The following is a 21,507-nucleotide window of genomic DNA, read 5'->3' on the forward strand; positions in this document are numbered from 1 at the left end:
GGGGTTTATTTATAGATATACTTGTCATGATAATGGGGCCTCTTTTTTTTTTATTATTTTAATCTCTTGTCTTTAAAATGTTGGTATTTTGAGTGCATTTCCAGAGTTCATAATGTGATTTGCTCTTTAAAAGAGGTGATTTTCGTAACTGCACAACTTTTTATGTATGGAAATCTATATGAAATATGGATAATCAGAAAAAAGTATGTATTTTCTGCAAAAGAAGGGGATAGTGAATGCAAATGACTCCTTCCTCAGTTTACCTGAGTATTTGAGCTGTTGCTAGCAGTGCTAGCACCATAAGAAGAAGGCAGGTAGTTCCCACTTTGAAAGACTCTTCATACCACCCAATTTTAAGGATGTACCTCAATATTGTGATTTCCACAAAATTGTTATACTTGGCTTCTGACATTATTCCAGGCCCATGGAAAAATCAGAATGTATTTTAATGCAGGGAAGACTCAAGAGTAGCATAAAAATATATTTGTCTTACTGGAAAAATTTAACCACACACATTCTCATTAATTAAAATAGGAGAAACCAAAGATAAAGAATGCAGGAGAACAGATTTTTAGAAGCTAAATGTGAAAGCAGCAAAAAGCAAGTTAGACAGCCCTATGACTGTAAGACCTGGTGCATAAAGCTGTCTGGAGTCCTTCTGTGTGAAAATGTTTAAAATGGTGGCCCACAGCATCTCACTGAGCGCCCTGAGGAGTGAATTGTGCTTTTAATTAGAGCAGGCTTGCACATACCCAAAACCTTGCTGGCTTTTAAGGCCTTTAGAGCAGAAGTCATGTTTTCTTATTTGACTGTAAATTATTGCTATAATAATAGGAAAAGCTAATAGTAGGAACACAAAGAACCACAGACCTTGTCCTGTGTTGGTTCAGTAGTAAAAATAAGTGTATGACATCTACATTTCAGTACAAAGAGCTCTTTTAAAAGCCTACATCCAGATTTTCTGACCAGCATTTCATATTACTTGTCATTTTTCTATCACAGTACTTTGAAGAAAAAACCCACTACAATATTCTGGCATCAACATCTGTGATATATTACAGCTATATTTCATTTTCCTTTTAATTCCAATGTGTTTTTCCACAAAGCTAGTTAAAACACTCAAATTAAAAAGAGCTACCCCAAGATGATTATTTTTTTCCATTGGCTTGCTAGCCAGGATAAATCATTCCTTTTGCCTAGCAGAAGTTTCTTTTAACTTTCCCTGAACTCTAATAGAGATTGTATCTTTATATGAATCCACAGGAAAATCTCTTGATTTTTTTCTTGACTCTTTATTTCTTAGATCATCTCCAAATATATTAATGTTAATTAATGATCTCTAAGCACCCTAAGATGGTCAAAAAGGTGCTTGGGTGAATTCAAATCCAGCTGGTTCTGTCATCTTAGGCAATTCCCTGAAGCAGTGAAAGATGTTTCTGGCATTTAATTCTCTTTTTTCTCAGACCTACCTTGCTGAGAATGCCCAAGGAATTTTCCAGTGTCGCTGTTCTCCATACACAGACTGCAGTAACAGAGAGGGCACAAACCCCTGCATTTCACTCACTCAGTTTTGCTGCAAAAGCTCCTGTTCTTCATGAAAATCACAAGAGCTTTAATATTGGCGCTACAAGACCTCACTACTTGCACCATCTTGTACATATTTAGAGAAATTCTAACTCATCCCAGGCTGCACTGCCAGTTGCAATGAAAGCAAAGGAGTTGATGGAATAAGGGAAGACAGACACAAGCACATTTTACTTGTTTTCTTCTTTAACTTGCTCTTCTCCCCCATCTTCTTTTCCCCAGTGATTTTTCTCCCAGTTTTGCTGAAATCTTGGGCAGCAGACATTTTCAGCTAGGCAGTAGGAAGTTCCCCTCTGTCTTATGTAGGAGTAGATTTTCCTCTCTGTCTTCAGCCAGATCCCACCAGTCCAGGGGAAGAGCTGCTCCTCTTGGAGAGGGTTTTTGTGTGAGGCACTGGGCAGCCTTTCAGTGTGGTGATGGTACCAGACTGCAAACCCAAATGTACAGACCTCCCATCAAACACACATCCAGTAGTGGGGGCTTTGCTGCTCACCCAGATTTTTAATCAAAGGTAAACATATATAAATTAATTCTACCCTTTCTAATATAGTCAATACAGCACCCTCATTTAGGTCTTGCCTTGCTTCCTCTACATTCTCATGCACCAGCCAGGCAAACACAAGAGGGGTGGTTCTTTTGTTATTTCTTAATAGACATCTGGTTTTTAAATGGCTGTGCTCTTACCTTCACTCCCTGATCTGTTCTTTGTGGAGACTGTCTGGCACAACATGCCAACAAAACCACTTCTGCTTCCTGTATCTCCCTGGGAATCTGCTAAATGGGACCCATTCCCTGCTGCAGCCAGATGACCAAGCTGTGGGGACTGGAATCAGCTTATGGGCAGCTGATTGATGGCCAAAAAATGTGACTTGGCTCTAATTGCTGTTGCAGAGTAATGGGACATCCCAGCTGGTGGCACCCCAGTTGTTCTCTCCAGCTCCACTTTGAAGCTCTGAGACACCAGCCAGCAGTGCTGCCTGCTGGGCCTCGTCTGAGGGGCTGGGAGAAAACCTCCTTCATCCAAAGCCAGACATCATTATATAAGATGAACAGACATGAAGGCAAAGATGCCTCAGCTGTAAAGAAACACTTGTTAATAGGAAAATATCAAAATAAATTGATGTTTAGAGACAGGGAATTTGAGACTCAACTGTTTGACCATACTTGAACATAGTAAATCACACAAAGTGAGCATTAATATCATCTATACAGTCCCTACTCTCGGTTTTTTTACCAAAGAATTCATCAAATCAATAATAATTTATTCTTGGAAAGATGTGTAGAACAAGAAAATGTTGCTCAGTAGCTTTGTAGGATCTATTCCCAGTCTCCATATGACCACTTCTAATGTTTTCTGATAATGCCTGTGATTGGCATTTCAAATCCCAGAATGACACATACAGACTTTATTGTATCCCATAATATCATACAGAAATCCAATGAGCCTGTAGGTTTTTTCCTAGGAAATGCTCTGCATCAACATTAAATAACTTTCTAATTTAAAAGTCAACAAAAAGACACAGACTGGGAATTGAACACTAGCTGCTAGAAATCTCAGATGAAAACAGCCCATAACAATCTCTCTGTTTGGGCTGCTGGCATCTCTGGATATCCTCCCTTGAGCAAAGATTAATTATACAAAACTGACAGGGGCTGATAGTTCACCTACAGTCATCCAGAGCCTCTTGCAATCTCAGACCCATTGCTTTGAAACCAAGGTGGATTGGGTTTTCTCCTGCTTCCACCAGCATGTGCAGTTCCTTTAAGCACCTTCATCAAATCACAAGATGGCTCATCCATCTTCACGCTGTCCCAGAGCCTCTGGGGTTCCCAAAGGATGGGTCCTGGCAACACTGCATATGGAATCTTTCAGCTGGTAGCCTACCTGCCTCCCTTCCCAGGAAAACCTGCTCCTGGTCCAGTCTCTCTCTGGCTCCAGCAGTCCCCAGAGTTGTACTGAGGAGTGGGGATTCTGCTGCAGACCACAGGCTTCCTTCCAACCTTGACACCCCCAGTGTAATCAGGACTTGTACAGCACAACAAAGATGCTACTGAAGTTTCCTTCTGGATTCATGTGTTGCTGGAACCCTACGAATTCCAAAGGTCTCCCTCCTCCTTTCAGCCTGAGGATGACCAGAGAAACCTCAGAAACACCAAAACACTGAGAGCACCAAGTTTCACTCTGTTCTTCATTTTTCCTTCTTCCTTGTCCTTTTCCCACACCATGAGATCCCATCAGCTAATTCAGAAATAATGAACAAATATCTGCAGAAGTGCTCAAACATCCAGTGCAGAGAAGACAAACACAGCCATGGCAGCAGAAGGACGTGCCTCTGGGAGTTTGTTTCATTCCTCATCAATCACCAAAATCCTCATAAATCACCAGTCTACAGGGAAGAAGAAGCCTGTAGATGCCACTCACCCTCTCAGTACCAATGGAGCATTGCAAGGTGTTGGACACAAAGTTCCTGCCTATCAATGGCTCAGGAAGTTCATCTCTGTTGCCATTCTCATTTCCAGGGCAGGCTGGGGGATGCTAAAAGAAATGGAAAAATCAGTTCTTCCACAGTGCACAACAAAGTCACTTGGACTGGCATGGATGTTTTGAACAGTCTTTATCTTCTATTTTATTTTGACAACAAAATCAGTGTCATGGTCTTAGTAGACAAGAACCTGAGCAGGCCAAGTGTGTCAGAGATCATCTGCCAGCTTGCAGCCCTCCACAGCAGCTTTCACAACACTGCTGCAGGTAAGAAGTCAAGATGATGGATTTATTTGGGTGTTTGGGATGGGACAACCTGGATTTGAAAATAACTCTTACTCAGAATGAAAACCAGATACAGGCTGTGCTCCTTTTGGAAAACCTGTCCCACAGGTTTCTCTCCTTCCCTCCCAGACAATGAAAAAAAGGGGAAGAGAATAATGAACAATGTCATTCAGGACATAAATCTCTCTAAAGAGGTGGAGGAAAAGAAGCCTGCCCTTTCTAGCACAGTGATAAATACACTGCTGAGTTTGATGTTTAAAAGCCATGTTAACTTTGCCTTAGGAAATGCAGTGAAGCACACTGGACTGCTCAGGAACAGAAATGAGGACACTGTTGGCATGGATGGTAATAAAAGTGAGGAAAGCTGGAAAGCTGAATTCGCACTCTTGCTCTGTCTCCATCTTGCTCAGTGGCCTGTTCTGTTCCCAAGGTCATCCCCCTCAGGCTGCTCCAGGCTGGGACAGACTGATCATCTCCTCTGGGAGCCATTGCCCTGTGAATCAAGAACTGGTCAAATAAAAAGCCAAGTTTAATGAAAAAAAAGTTCATCACACATGGCTCCTGGCAGAGGCATTCAAACCAGCAAAACCTCTCCTCTCTTACTCTAACAGAAGATCCTCTAAGTCACTCCACCTGTAAAACAAAAAGCCCTGCACACATGTAGCCTTTCAACACTTATTTTCATGGCTCAATTTCTTCAGCACCTTCTCATCCAGATGTTCTAGGGCTTCTTCTGGCTGCCTGTCCCACAGAACTCAAATGATGAAGCACAGGCAAGCTGCACCTGCCTCTCTGAGTCAGACCAGCAGCTGTACCTGAAGATGGGCACTACATCTCTGATAGTGGTTAGTATCTGCTGCTTTCTCAGGAGCCCCCCAGGCTTGATTATCATAAGGCTTGATTTCCCAAAGCTCATAGGAAGGATTATTAAAACATCCTGAAAATTAAGAATAATTTGCATAGATATACTTTACCAATTGTTCTGCTTTTCTGAAAGTCATGGGGAAAAAAAAGAGGTTCTAGCTGTGTGAAAAAACAGCCCTTTCATTACTTGTCCTCTAATTGTCAATCTAGGGTAATCTGCATGACCAAATAAAAGCAATTGACTTTCCTTATATTTACCTTAAGCACTTGGAGCCATAAGACTTCTGTCTGACAACATTATATATATATATATATATATATATATATATATATATATATATATATATATATATATATATATATATATATACAAATTATATATATATAATAGTTTATTATATATATACAATAGTTTGTTTTATATATATATAAAATAAACTATTCAAATTGAGATGATTTGCATATTAGAAGCTAATTAGAAAAGCAAGCTCCAGAATTTCAAAATCTTAGAATACATAGGAAATGAAGGGGAAAAAACTGATAGCTGCAGGACTCATTTGCTTAAGAAGTTACCTTGCCCTTATTAACTGTATTCAAAAGAGGCTTTTGTTGCTCAGGGATATGGTAATGGTTCCCCTGAGGTATGAGATCATGTGGAATCAGTGAAGTATAAATGCACATACATTGCTTTTGGATGAGCTGACACTCAGTGTCTCTTGGCCCCCACGAGTTAATGCAAGCAGGAATGTAATGGCAAACCTCATTGCAGATGTTGCATTTTCCCCAATTCCCCTCCTTGCAACAAATGAAATTTTAACTCCCTGCTGCAGGAGAGTTCAGTCTCCTCTGCAGAGCTCAGTATCAGCATTTTATATTGCACTGGATCACCTTCAGAGCTTTTTCCAGGGAAATCCACAAGGTATTCACCATTTGCCCCAATAAAGGCAGCATCACACCCCTCAAGTCCCTGTTTTCCTGTAAGATGGTGCCCTTTTCTAATAGGCATTAAATGATCTAAAAAAAGCTTCCAGTGCTTCACCCAGGTTACAGCTATAGGGAGGCTTGATTTTTTTTATTTCCAAAAGCCACCTGTAATATTTTTTTTTGTTTTAAAATAGAAGGAAAACTTAAAGTTGAAAAACTTTCAGTAAAAGATCATTTCTATTGAAATAATCAAGATTCAAGACATATGCTAAAGTAAAGTAAAAGCAGTTTAATCTGGCATTGATTTTTTTTCTCAGTTACATATGATTTATAATGGAAATGTAAACCAAATTAAAATGTGTGAGGACAAAATGTGAGATTTCAACCTTACATTTCTGAAATGCCTGTTTCAGAATTGGCATGTTTCTACAGAACATTTGACTTTCAGCATCAGCATTCTTCTAACGGAAAATATTTTTGCAAGGGAAAAAAAAAAAAGAATTTTTGGCTTGTTTTATTCAAAATGTTCCCAGAAATTTTTGAAGAGCTCCATGCTTAAAGGAAGAAGGCACAATTTGAGAAGCATTTCTGATTTGTTCTTGGGGGAATTTTTGGGGGGTTTTTGGTTGGGTTTTTTGTTTGTTTGTTTGTTTGTTTTTTTCCCTGCTAATAATTTGATTTCACTGTAAGGTTGTGGGAATTTACAATTATGCCATCTGCAATCCAGTAGTATTCCCTGTCAGAGAAATACCAGATACATTTCTGCCTGGCCTCATAATAACCTCACAGACTTTTGGTGGCTGGTGGGTTCTCTCCAGGGCTCTTGTGATTAAAACCTCAGACAGCAGTGGCAGACAGATGGCTCTGGAAGGGGCTGTGGTGACTCCCCAGTGGAATGGCAGACTATTACCTGCCAGCAGTCAGGTTGATTTGAAGCCCTGACTTTTTCCAGCTCTCCACAAAGACTTGTGCAACTCAGCCTCCTGAGGTCACTTCAGAATTTTGACACTACAAATACAAGAGGATGTCTAGTGTCTTCTTTTGCCATGTCTCTATGGCACAGATAACTTGCAAACCCCTTTTTTTCCCCCATACTTTGGTAAATTCTTGTTCTTCTTGAAACTCACAACCTTGTAGATCCCATCTCAGGGTAACCACATGGGAAGGAAACATCTCCAGAAGAGCAGTGGGGTTTCTCACTGCCAAATGTGTGTTTTTAATTCCACTCCACATCTTATTTATGGCTTTGATGAGTTAATTTCCCCAAAACATCTCTTGCCACACATCATCTTGTGTCCACAGTCACAGATGCAGCATGGCTGAAGTAGGACACTTGGAGGAGACCTAAAGACCTCCATCTAGAAAAGACCAATATCCTACAAATACAAAGGAACTACAGAACACTTCAACCTGCTCAGGAAGCTCTGCAGAGCAGATTCTTAGAGGTATCCTTCCTGCAGTGAGGAGAAAAAAGCAAGAAGTGAACATGTATTTATCACACCCTTCCTCATGGGACAAGGGACAGATCAAATATCAAGTTTCCAACAGATATGGCATCTTCATGGGTAACTTTTCTTTCTCCAAATTCAACAGCAAGGAAATACCTTAGCAGACATCCATCACCAGCAACCAGCTGCTCTCAGTGGGCTCCTAGAAGCTTCATCAATGAGCCACAGTTTCCTCAGTGGAGAAAGACCATGACAGATTGTTTGTCACAAAAGGCAGCAAAAGCATCTGACTACTTGTTCTCCTGAGAAATATGAAGCTACTCTGTCATATAGTGGTGCCAGCATCTCAAAGACACATTTCCTCTCATCTCTTCCAACCTAGGTCTATCAGGCATAACTGAGAGGCTGCAGTTGTACCTCTGCATTGACTGAGACAACTCCAGTGAAGCAATTGTGACACTGTGCATTCAGCTGCTCAAATGCTCTTCACAACACAAAGGTTGAATTGTCTCTTGCAAAAAAGAGATTCCTCCCTACGAAGGAAAGTGTTGTTAGAAAGTAAAAAACTACCAGCAAGGAAGTTCTGCTCCTCAGACATCAGGGAAAAGATCAGTTTGGACTTCCTAGCAAAGGCTAGGTCCACTTCAAGGGAGTTGAACTAATCTTCAGTGTGTCCTGTGGTGTAAAAGAATTGCTACCAGCAGCAGTGGGAATGTTGCCTGCCTGTCCTGTCATCAACAGCTACTGATACTCATCCAGCAGAGGAGTAGCCTCCATGGTGATATAGATTAAACATATACTGTACAGACCTAATGAAGCTCCCTTTCAGGCATTTCCAGAGGCTGCTTCTCTTAGAGCCATTACAGTTGTCAGCAAACCAGCCAAAAGGAGCTCAAACCTCCCAACATGGTCCTCTGTCTCCAGTGTTCCACAAGGATGAGGTGGGATTAATATCTCTTCTTGGGATTCTCCTAATGAAATTTTCATTTGAATCTGCCTATTAACACACTTTCTTGTTTTCTTCCAAATCTTTATCCATAAGATATTCTAAGCCATGGATATTTCAGGGAACTTTGATACTACTGTGAATATACAAAGCCTTTTTGCTCATATTTTTGCTGCTGTCTTTACAGGTCTGAAAAGCCACATCATCCCTTCTCAGAATTTCAGAATGGATTGCATTACAGCATAAATACCCTCCTATATTGACTCTGTTACATATTCCTCTTGAAAGACTGAGAATGGTCCTTCTGGAGTGCAAATTTTATCTTCTCCTAGCTTCCAAAGCACAACCCATTAGAAACTTTTTCAGTCACCAAGTTTGATTTGTGGGACATTATGGAGGTTCAACAGGACCTGGAGGGGTTGTGTTCCTCACAAGTAGTTCCCAGTAAACCTCACTGCCACCTAGCCAGGCAGAGCACGATTACCAGGAGCACAGTTCCCTTATCCAGTGCTGTAGCCTCTGAGATTTTAAGTATCTCTCCACTGAATAAACCTGGCTTCTTTCCCAGAGACTTCCTTACCTGGGCTCCTGACTTCATGATGGGCACAAGCTTTGACTTCCTCTTTTGTGCCAGCAGGGGCTCTAGGAAAGCTCACAGGTTTGAAGCAAGTAAAGCAATTTATCTGTTTAAAAAGCTGGTGTTCTGGTACACTCTGAATATGAATGAGATGTTTGCAGACAACAATATTCTGAGGAGGTTTTCAGACATGTTTCAGGGATCACTCAGTCTTTATCCTACTAAATTTTTACTTGGGCTTCTAGAATCTTCTCTTTCTTGGACTCTTCTGCTCCTTAACAACTCTGTTGCCTTTTTAAATATAGTGGCATAAATAGAAAGAAAACAACATACCCAAACAATTCTCATTGCACTCATCCCCCCTGAGTGTCTTTACACATGTGCATCCTGCCTCAGATATTTCTTTTTCCACTCAGCCTGCAGGTTGCCTTCTGTATCGCGCCAAATATGGCCTTGCACTTGTGATTTATACTTCAGATCCCTTTTCTGTATGAGGGAAACTGCTCAGAGCATCACCTCTGACTGATGTCCCTGCTGTGGACCTTTCCCATTCAGTGTGTTCATGGGACTCATGTCCCAAAGGAGAAGGGCAGGACAGAAGTCCTGAAGTTCCTTTGCAGGTTAAACGCCGTGCAGGAGCAGGGACACAGCCAAGAGTGCTTTCTGCTCAGTGATGTAGCTTCTCCAAAAGAGACATCAAACAGACGAGGGTTTGTTTTTCCACATTGTTCTGAGATTTGTAGCAATGAAATCCTGTCCACTTCAGATGGGCAACAGACACTGGCTTTAATTCCAAGTACTTGTCACCACGCCTCCATCTCTGGGAACTGATGTGACCACAGCATTCTCAGGTGCCCGTTGCCTGTCCTTGTCCTAAAATTAGCATTCCACATCACTGACAAGGCTGAAGATTCTTGGATAATCTAGCAGTAGCTCTCTCAGCTTTAGGGCTCAGAATGGCCACACTTGAAAGTTCCAGTAATGGGCTCTCACATACCTGTACTCAGGTCCATGGGGTGCCCCTTTGGCACAGGTGATAGGATTTGTCTCCCTTCTGAAACCTTTGGGGGTATCCAAAAATGTATTCAGCCACCCAAAGCTGGGGGTTGGTTCCCCCCTCATGAACTCACACACTGTGCACAGGCATAGCAGGAACCTCAGCCCACAGTGCCACAGTTTTTACAAATCCCACCTGCCAGCATCAGCAGAACCTTCCCTGTGCTGCTTTTGAGCCTCTACCATAGGTGGTGATATGATTTGGTACATTTTTGACCACAGCTTAAAACACAGCCCAGGTTAGCTCAGGGAATAGGAGGAGAAATGACAGTGAAAGCACAATATCTCACAGCACCTCAAAAGGCTTTTTCAGCCTGTCAGTCACAGATGCACAAACACCATCAGCCAGGAACAATGGAGAATCCTGAAAATTTTCAGGCCTCCTTCAGTTATTTTGAAGGACCTTTGTACCTTCTACCAGGAATGCAGCAAGCAGCAGAATAAGGGTCCTTCTACAGTTAGAAAAGGTGATTTACAGAACTAGAAAGAGGAAGGGGGATGGGACAGAGAAACGTTATGCTGGAAAGATGTTTGCCTAGCAACACAAAATCAAAATCTATGCCTGACCTGCAAGAAATGTCTCTATGGGCACTGCTTCTTCATTTGGTATTCAAGCCAACTTTTGCCTGTATGTGATCTGAAAACACAAGAGCAAACACGTGAAAGAGGAGGATGAAAGCAATGAAAGCTGACACTACCAAACCAATGAGTTAACCCAAATTATTAAATGAGCTGGTGTTCCTTGGGTTTTTTAATTGCTCTCATTTGCCCATATCACCAAAATAGGCTGTGCATCCAAACTACAGGGGTTTTTTTAGGTAATACAATGCCAGTTTGATTACTGCAGCATCCTTGGAGAGCAGGAGCATGCTGCAGGAGACCTCCATGGCACTAGAGGGGAATTCTGACACTGGCAGAAGAAGAAATACATCAGTTCCCACTTTGCTAAAGCAGCAGACAGGTTTGGCATATGGTAGAGGTTAGGCCTGAAGGATTATGTTACTATTGAACTGAAGGACTCCTAATAAAGACAGTTTCATTTAATTTATAATTCTGCTTCTTACACCTAAGGATACTTGCAGCCTTGGGTGTATTTTAGAAATGCTCTCAGTATTGGAAATGGCCCCAGAGGTTAATCAAGGAATATCAGGCAGAGTGCCTGCAGCAATTTGAGTCTTCCAGGCGTGACCAGGGCTGGGCTCAGCTCAGCCTGGCCTCCAAGAACACATCCATTGAGTGCCTAGAGCTTTGCTGTGAGGTGGGTAAAGGCAGAGTCAGCTAATTAGCTGCACCAACCCACATTCCACAGCTGGTACTGGGTGTTGCAGGGCTGCCAAGAGCCAGTTAGACTCTCCCAACCCAGAACTGTGTGGAAGGGAATGGGGATATATAAACAGAAAGTGTTGCTTTAGCCCTGGGATGTTATGGGTTTACAAATCAGATGGATGCACTGGAAGCTGGCTGGTCCCTGTGCAGACATGGCCTGGATCTGAGCTGGAGAGCCAAATCAGCCCCTGTATTGAACCCATAGTGCTGATACAAGAAACATTTTACCAGTACAGTACCTCCACTGCCAGGGTGTCCAGCACCCAGGAGACACTGGGTGTGACTCACATGTGGTGGTAGTGGAGAGAGCTTACATCAAATTCAGAGGCAGTTGTACCCACCTCTGCCACGGCCAGCCTTGATCCTGGGCATCCTAGGGAATAAGCCCAGCCTCTTGTGCATTTCTTTCAAATTCCCTTTTGCCCTCTTCTGCCATTTTGTTGCTCCTGTGTTAGCCAAGACCTAGTTTACTAGGGCTCTTGTTTGGAGACTTATTACAGCTTATTTCTGTCTGCCTTTCTTTAAAGCCAGCTGAACATACCCAATGCTCTTCCTCTATGGTAAGACCAAAAATACAGACCACCCTCCCAGCTTCTGTGACACTCTTTCTAACACACTCCTTTTTTCTCTTCTCCGTGATCACAAGTTCTCTCTCCAAGCCCAGCCTAGTTATTTGTGCATGAAGCTGCCATGTCATGTATTGGTGTGAGTCTGGTGTTCACATGAGCTGTGAATATGCTGCACATGTGTATCTCTTGTGCATCCTGAGCTTTCCTTTGGTCAAGTTAACTGTTGTTCTGCCTTCTAATGAACCACCAAGAGAGAACTGGACCTGGTAAGATTTCTTGTTAGCCACAAAGGATGTCCCTGTGTCACTGTCAATGTGACGCTGAATGAGTTTGCAATGTGACTTCGTGTCCAAGCCTCCAGAAAAGAAAGGGCTGGGACTGAAGCTCCTCTTCGATGAGGTGATTCATTATAACACTTGAGTTCATATTTTGCACAAAAAAAGAGTAGCTGGTGCAATGGTGCACCAAACTCTGCTGCTTGGTGTGCAAGTTCCCACACCACCCCCAGAGAGCTCCAGTCTCTGGATTGCCACTCCACAGAACCTCCCTCCTCTGGCAAGGATATGCCTTCAAAAAGCTGGATGAAAGCCAGGAGGAAGTAAGCAGGGCTACTCAAGCATCAGCTAATCTACAGCCACCTAGTTTTAAAATGACTGTAATCTTCTGAGGCATGGCTGAGTTTTTGGCTAAGTGGTTTGATGCCAGTAAGTTGCAGATTTGCGTCAGGGAGGGATTTGTTCTATTTTATCTGCTGCTGAGACTTTGCCTGCTCCAGGACACTAGGAGGGCAGAGAGAAATTTCTGCCTACAGTAGCTGCCTCCTCTCAGCAAGGAAGGACAAAGGAATACTAAAACCTCTGGTGAGACCCATGTCCCCACTTGCTGCCACCCAAAGAGCCAAGCCAGCCAGAAGAACAGCAGGTAGAATAAGAAAACTCTGGTTTTTTAGTCACAACCACAGCATGGTTGCTGTCCATACAACCTCTAAATTGGTACCTCAGCTCTGTTTTAGATGGTATTAGAGCTTGTCTTCTACAGGACTGGAAGAGGTATTTGACCTTACAGTTATCCCTCTGGGACTGTAGCACTGAGAGTATTCAGTGCCATGATTTTTGATTCCTTGGAGTCCACATTCCCTCCTTCACCTCAGAGCAGCTCCCTCCAATCTGCTGAAGCCCAAGCCTGATGTCCAAGTAATGAAACAAGGATGATGTGAGCTGTAGGGAGCACTCAGGCTTTTCATGACACAGCCTGATTCCCTAATCTTTTTTCACCCAGTTACTCCACAGGCAGCAAGTGTCAGCCTTTGGTACAGCCTGGAGGAAGTTACCTGGTGACAGACACACCACAGACAGACAGACAAACTGCAGCTGGGTGCAATCCTGATCTGTTGCTCATGGTGCTGAGCTCTCTGTGCAAGCAGGGGTCACACCCAGCACCCAGTCACAACCCCTGCATAGGGACAGGGACAGATCTGAGCACCAGTCAGCTCACCCTGGCTCAGCAGCAGGAGCACACCCAGGTACACATCTGCATCTGGGCATTCCATCCCAGAAACATCCACCCAGGCTGCTCCTGTGCCTTGGCTTTTATCAGAAGCAGACAGGCAAGCAGCTGCTGTTTTCACTGCCCAGTGACAGGAAATCCAAAGGGTCTGTTCTCTCTTGGTTTACACAGTGGTGAGTAGTTAACAGCAGGGGTGATCTGCACTGTTTCTTCCTCCTAAATGTTGCTCTTTTGGTGGTGTTTAGACTCAAACTGCAGTCTTTGCAGCCTGGGTGGGGACAGAGAGGGGGTTTCCATGCACTGTGCTCCACAGCAGGTCAAGTGGCAGGGTGACAGTGTTATCTCCCCCTGTGACACGAGGTCACATTCCCACAGCGCTGGAAGGCACCAGCTCCGCAGGATTGGTACAATATTTTAGGGGGTTAATAAACTGGAAAACTTGGCATTTGCTGTGCCCTTGAGCTAGGCAGCAAGTCCTCTGCCAAGGCCAGGTGAGCCTGCTGCTGCAGCTGCCTTCAGATGGATGTTGCCTTCACACATGTGAAGGCTGAGGAACGTCAGAGCTGGTTACAACCCCAGGGGAAAATGCTTAGGGACAAAGCAGATGCTGTGAGAAAAAACAGGCCAGAAGAAAGACTATTTTAAAATGCTCTACGCTTGAACAGTAGCAGCGAAGCCAAAATAAAATGTTTTTAAAAAAACAGAAGGCAGTGTGCAGACTGTGGGAAATACAAAGGGGTCATGAGAAATGAGAAAGGCCCAGCAGTGGGAGAGAGTGACCAGGGACCAGCCCCCAGGAGCACGGCCACAGCAGCACAGGGACAGCCAGGCTGGCAGTGGTGCCAGTGACACCAGCACACACCTTGGGGTGCCCCTGTTGTGGGGTTTTGCAGCCAGGGGCAAATCTGGGACCTGCTCCTGTTTCCCAGCAGGGCAAGCAGAACATGGCTGGTGCCTGACACCGGATTCAGCAGAACTGCTGGCTGAGACACCCACTGGGGTAAAACACTCAAGGCAGGCCAAAAGGGAAAGTGTCTTTCTCCTCCAGTGCAAGGTCAAAGGGGAATTGCCTCTTTCCAATGTGAGGAGATACATTGGAAGGGCATGAGTATATCCTATCCCAAATCCCTGAAAGCCCAGACAAACTGAAGGGAAAGGCTGATGGCCTTGAGAGGCCCCTAGAGCAGCCTCACCACCATGGGAGACAGGGCAGGCTGGAGCAGCCTTGGCCAGTCCCTGGGGTGCCGGGGAATGGAAGCCCAGGGAGCAGTAGCAGGACAAGGAACAGTGCAGTGAAGCCTCGGCGTAGCCTCCTCTGTGGCCCAGGGCCCTGGTTGCTCTCGTGCTGTTGTAACTCCTGCCTCTGTGCCAATGGCTTCCAGAACGCAGAGGAAAACTCTCGCATCTCAATCACCTTCTTCCGACTCTTCCGCGTGATGCGCCTCGTGAAGCTCCTGAGCCGAGGGGAGGGCATCCGGACACTGCTTTGGACCTTCATCAAGTCCTTCCAGGTATTCCTTCACTTATCTCTAAGAAAGACCTCACTCCTTTTGATTTCCTCCTCGGAGAAAGGTTTCACCCCAGTGCCTGAGCTCAAAGGTGCCCGGGGAGAGGTAGCACAAATGAGTCAAGTAAATGGAACTCGCAGGGAATGACTGCCTGGGTATGAGTTTCATCTTTAAAGCATGAGGAATTGCTTGAGATCCTCCTGAACAGCCTTAATAGTTCAGTTCAACTCAATTACTGCCCGTCTGAAACCCTTTGATCTCTTTTTTTTTTTTCCTTATTTGAGCTGTATTTCATATGTGTAATTCTAAGTGAAATACACAGCTATGGAGGGGAGGCCTGTGTCTCAATTTAGTTTCCTTTAAGCCTTGTTTTGAGGATTTCCAGTGAGAATTAGAGGTGTGTGGCCTCCATACTTTCATCCAGGAAGAATTCACCTTTTTAGCCCTACTCTTTTGAGCTGGTAAAAATGCCAAGTTATTAAATTGCTGCTGCTTTTTTCCCCTGGAGACAGGTTGCATTTCAGTGGTAGGTAAAGTTCCAGAGTAGATAGGAGGAAGTGAAGAATATCAGACTGGATAAGAATCATCACCTTTGGAGGAAAACAACACCCCAGTTATTTGCTAGAAAAAAACCCTAGCAACATATAGTAAAATGACAGAGATGAAGCATGGCATATTCCTGTATTCTAAAAGTACTTGACCTGGATTTACTGGACTGGTACAACCTGGATGTTAGCTGGGGCTTATCCAAAGGAATCAGCAGGGAAACACAGCACAGGAATACAAATGATGGTCTAAACATGAGCAAATATGCAGAGCACACCACTGGGCAAAAGCATGAAAGAGTAACTTGTGCAACACAGAAGTCTTGAAACACCTATATAGCCCTCAGACTGAGGCTGTAAGTGGTCAATAGCTCTGGTAGTGACTCAATTGGAAAAGGAACTGACCCATACTTTAAAACTCAAACCTTACCAGTGACAACACAAGCTGGGACCAAAGCCTGCAGTGCTGCAGCTCATTGCAACTTCTGTCCCTTCTCAGCAGAAGCAGCACATGTGCATACCAGGGATCAGGACGGACTTATTCCAGTGCAGCTCTCAGTGGTCCCAGTAGCCAGACCACCAGGCTGATGCAAAGGACTCATTTTGCACACTCCCTGACTGCCAGAGGACCTAACCCTGCACAGCAGGTTTCTGGCACATCCACACCACAGTGACTTTTTCCATTGCTTGCAGAGTTGCCAACTTCCAGGTTGTTATTTGAGCAGTGCCACTGGGAACCATTTTGTTTGCATGCGTAGGAATGAGATTCCCTTGGCACAGCTCAGCCAGCCCTGATGCAGGGGACAGAGTCACACTTTCCAGTTCCTGCTTCTCCTCCCCTTGCCCCTGTGCCCCTCCAGCCTCTTTGGCAATAGCTCGCCCTGAGCTGAACTTGTCACGGCCCATGGCTGGAGAGGAGGAGATGGATGGGAAAGGGAGCACCTGGAACTTCCCTCCAGTGACCTCCAGACCTCTTCAACTGCAGAGTCACTTCAGGCAGGGTTGTAGGGTGGTGGGAGAAAGGATGGAGGGAGGGATCTTCCACAGCAGGGGAGGGGAAAAAACAGGCAGCATTGCAAGCAAGCGCCTTTTCCCTTGAAAGCCTTTAGCCATTTATAACATGGAATTCTCTGCTCCAAGCTCCTCCTCTTGCAGCTACCGGGAGGCTCCTTTGGTAGCTAAGAATAGCCACTGTGCCGCTCCCACCGTCAGAATGTGGGATCCCAGCAGACTTTGGCACAGGCTCTTCAGTGTCCCCACATGCTTCCAGGAAGTATCTCTGCTCACACAGGGCAGCCCAATAAGCAAGGAACCCATGGAGTTAGATCCCATGGTCGCTTCCACGTGCCCTGGGCATGGCATGAAGTGCTGATGTAGGAGCTGGGGCACCGGTCAGAGCGGTGGGAAAATGCTCCGCGGGGTTTCCGTCTGCAGAGACAGCAACAGGGTCAGCCTGGGGAGTGGGAGGAGGAGGAAGTGAGAGGGTGCTGAGGGCACAGCAGGGCCGTGGGAATGACAAGGACAAAGTGGTAACGCCAAGGAAGGACAGAGCCAGAGAGGACAGAGACAGAAATGTAGAATATGGGAAGCTGAAGGAGCCATGGGGAACAGGGGGCAGGGATGAGCAGGAAGGTGTGTTAGTGGAGAGGAATGGACTGAGCAGAACATGAAAAGGAAGTGAAGGGGCAGACAGGGAGGACAGAAAACACTTTCCCATTCCCATTTGGATGGGGAAAACAGCAGTACTGTCAGAAAACAGTTAAGGTTATACACCTTAGAAGTACTGTTAAGGTTATACACCTCAGGTCCTGTCTGGACACTATCCCAGGAGCTCTTAGGTATTGTCTGTATCAAGTCCCAACTAAATCATCACAAATGTTTGGAGCCCAGTTCTGAGCTGGTGGTCTCTTCAGTGACATTGTGAGCTAAACATACCAATATGTCTGGCTCCCTAAAAAGCCAGAGGACTCTGTCCTGAGACTCAAGGTGATGATTACAGACATTGTCCAAAGGATTTGATTATTTTTTGCCATTTTAATATTCAGATCTCTTTGAGATGATTTATGCAGATCTTAGTCAAATTTCCGTGGTGGCCAGTGAAAATATTCCCTCGTTTTTTCCTGCAGGATTTAGTTGTGTTGAATTTAGAATCACAGAAGGGTTTGGGTTGGAAGGGACCTTAAAGATCACCTAGGTCCAACCACTCTGCCATGGGCAGGGACACCTTCCACTAGACCAGATTGTTCAGAGCTCCATCCAACCTGGCCTTGAACATTCCCAGGGATGAGGCAGCCACAGCTTCTCTGGGCAACCTGTTCATGTCTCACCCATCCATATAGTAAATAATTTCTTCCTAAAATTTAATCTAAACCTGCCCTCTTTCAGTTTAAAACCATCACCCCTTCTCCTATCACTGCATGCCCTTGAAAAAAATCCCTCTATGTCTTTATTGTAGGCCCCCTTTAGGTATTGGAAAGTACTCTAGAGTCTCTCTGGAGCCTTCTCAAGGCTGAACAACCCCAACTCTCTCAGCCTGTCTCCATAGCAGAGGTGCTGCAGCTCTCTGATAGTGTTGTAGGCTCATCATATTCAGTGAAATTGGGTGTTTAAAATCTAGATCAGGGACTGTGCTCATATTTTCAGAGTATCCACCCATTTCCTCTGAAGCAAGGTCTGAAAGCCTCTGCTCTGAGTGCTAGATATTTCAAAATATTCCTGCTCAAAAAGCCTGAGCCCATTAAGTCCTGAGCCCCTGATTCCTGTCAGTGGTGGAGGAAACCAGGAGCACTCAGCACCTGGCTGATTGCACTGATCCCTTCCCTGGGAGGCAGCTCTGCATATCAGGGCTCTGCATTTCCTCTCCAGCAGCTGATCACTGACACCCTGTGCATGGCAGACACCATCAGGGACACCTAACACTCAACAGGAAGGTGCTGATGCTGCTTTAGCTGCTTAGGGTGGTACCAGCCATTGTAGCAGAAGCCTTGAATTAAGATTCCTGTTGCATCTTTTATTTCACCATTCTGGATGCAGGAAAATATCACATTGCCATTAGTGCCAGAGTAATGCTGGCTGCGAGAGCTTTCTCCTCCTGGTAAGCAGGTGTAGATACTGGCTCGGTCAAGGGTGGGAAGGCAGCGGATCTCCATCCATCCTTCCATCCATCCATCCATCCATCCCCCATGGCACAGATCCGAGCCGGCTGGGCTGGGCGGGCAAACCAAGCGCGGGCTTGCAGAGGCATCTAGTGGCTACTGCCCGCACTACAGAGCCACGCTGGGGACAGCCGCGCCCCTGTCCCAAAGCCAGCGGCACGAACCAGGCAGAGACACAGCGATCTCTTTTTTTCTTTCGTTTCCAGGCTCTCCCCTATGTGGCTCTTTTGATAGTGATGTTGTTCTTCATCTACGCTGTGATTGGGATGCAGGTAAGTGATGCTTAAAGAGCTCTGTCTTCTCCTGCTAGAGCATGGGAACAGGATAACTAGATCAGTGTGTGGTTGTGGGGGCTTACAGCAATGTCTCACACAGTAAGGTGAGGTGGAAGCTAACCTTGACTGGAGAACATCATCTGACTGGGTACTTCCAACACAGTCCAGAATAAAAAGCAAGCAAATAAAAAAATTGACCCGTTTAAGGACAGAACACAATAGGCAAACAGTAAAAGGACCATGCCTGCCCTCCATATTCTTGAAAGAATATCCACAAGGAAGATTTACTGCCTTGCTTGTTGGTCCAAAACAGTTTTTTTAAGTGGGCTTATGGCCATGCTGCACTGAGCAAACCAAAATGTTCTCTTGCATCTCTTTCACACTGGCACAACTTCCACTGAGTGGTAAAGAGCAGCTTTTGATCTACATCCATGAAGGTAAATATGGGATCAAACCCAATGTACCAACACTCACATCAACACAACATCTCACTCAGATTGCAAAATGTGCTTGGAATCATCCTGAGCATTCACCTGTGCAAGGAACTGATGTTGCACAGAGACCACTGAGGACAGCACAGGAAATAGGCACAGCCTGTGACAGTCCCAGCCTCGTTTGCTGTGCTGTGTTTCAAGCTAAGCTTCACTTTCCACTTCCATGTTAATTAAAGTTCTCAGACAAGTCAGCCATCTGGGATCAGAGGCCACAGTATGGAAAGGCATGGCATAATTGCTTCCAGAGTTCTTCAAACATGACAGACTTCTTGGTTTCACAATGACACCAGAATTTGTAATGAAATTCATCTGACCTCTGTGACCCTGTTTTAATTTGTTTCCTCTTATTATAATCACATGTTTTCACAAACTCCATATACCCTGCCCCACCATGAAAAATAAAATTAATGTTTTCTTGAATTATCACAGGTTATCTCAATGGGCCCAGTAATCACAGCTGTCATTTACTCTGCTAAGCTCATACTGTAAACTTGCCAGTTTTGCCTTTAATTCCTAAGATGGCCAAGATCTTACAGAATTACCTGTGCTATACACAAAATCACTTCAGAGTATTAAGCTGGTATTACATCACTGTATAAAGCATTATAAATGACTTCCAAGCACCCACATAGATGGGGTCTACAGTGGCCAGGGCACTGCCAGGGCCAGATGCTTTATTCTGTAATTCTACTCCTTTTTCTTTCAGCTAGTCCTAAGTTACCTATTTAACCCTTGGCTTACATTCAAGCCTCTGTTTAAATCATCTCAGCAGGCTGAAGATCATACACCTGCCTTTCACATTCATCTATACTAGGTCCATTCATGCCCTCATGTCTTCCAATAAGAAAAACAAGTTTTTAAATTTTCCTTGTTTGCCCAGAGCCCACAGACCTGTGATTATCACTTTTTGTCCAAATGGCATCTCAGACATTTTGCGTGCAGCTCTCTTGAACGTGCTGACACACAGACTTCCCTCACACACAGGGGCACATAGGAAGGAAAATCATCCCTCACTCCATTAAGCAGCTACCATGAAAGACTGGATGTACCAGAACTGATAAAAATATCAGAATTTCCCATATAAAGGAGACCTACTACTTTATGTCAGCTACTGCCATAACCTGGAGCGTAACAACATTCAAGCCTCACTACCTAATGTGCTCAAGTGGAAAACATCCAGGTTGATGCTGATGGATGAAGCTGCTCTAGGATGGCCCAGGAGGCACAGATTGGAGAGGCTGTGAGGGAGGAACCTCCACTTACAGCTCCTCCCAGGTGCCTAATGCAAAACACCCACAGTAGCTGCTGCCTCCTTGTGAGGGAAGCTGTAGGGTGGAAAGGAAGATCATGGGGAGCTCCCTTATCTACATTTGCCTGAAATTATAAATATGGGCTGCCTCAGCTCAAGCTTGGTGCAACAGGGCAGTCAGAGCTGCCTGTGGCATGGGACTGGCCAGGCAGGAGAAGTTCCCCTGCATCCATGAGGAACCCCTGAGGAAAACTGCCATGTGCTGACCCTCCCTCCCGTCTGGCAAAGCCATCCCACCATTGTCCCTGTGCTCCTCTCCGTGTCATTGTTTCTCCGGGGGTGCTAATTATCAGTGACGTTTCCTTGAAAAGAAGCTGGATGTTCTCTCGGAGCTGCTCTGTTCCTGCTGCTTGTTTTGGCTGCAGAGAGATTACAGCTCTCAGTCCCTGAGATCTCTGCCATGTTGTTATCAATGGGGAATAAACAGTCCTGACTGTGCTGTGTAGAGACCTTTCTGCCACACAGGATTTGTTTAAGCTCTCAGCCCCACTGCCTGAAAGTACCACAGCTATCCAAGATTTTTTAAAGAAGCCTAAAACTGCTGTACTGGTGACTTCACACCCAAAGACAGGCCCCTAAAAAGGTTTGCTGATGGTTGCAGGCTTGGCTGATGTGGCATGGGAGGAAGCTCTAGGGCATCCTTGTCTGGGCAGA

At 44.9% G+C, this 21,507-nt stretch overlaps 1 protein-coding gene across 4 annotated transcripts in view; it reads left to right on the forward strand.

The window, feature by feature from the left end:
• Positions 1 to 21,507, forward strand: part of CACNA1C (calcium voltage-gated channel subunit alpha1 C) — a 458,270-nt gene that overhangs the window by 408,771 nt on the left and 27,992 nt on the right. For all 4 annotated transcript variants that reach the window (XM_050984223.1, XM_018919792.3, XM_050984221.1 and 1 more), the window contains 3 exons: positions 12,020 to 12,052; positions 14,950 to 15,078; positions 18,982 to 19,047. In XM_050984223.1, coding sequence (XP_050840180.1) covers positions 12,020 to 12,052; positions 14,950 to 15,078; positions 18,982 to 19,047 — 228 coding nt within the window. The remainder of the gene's footprint in view (positions 1 to 12,019; positions 12,053 to 14,949; positions 15,079 to 18,981; positions 19,048 to 21,507) is intronic.

This window comes from Serinus canaria, chromosome 1A (assembly GCF_022539315.1).
Source record: "Serinus canaria isolate serCan28SL12 chromosome 1A, serCan2020, whole genome shotgun sequence".
In the NCBI taxonomy this organism is placed as follows: Eukaryota; Metazoa; Chordata; class Aves; order Passeriformes; family Fringillidae; genus Serinus; species Serinus canaria.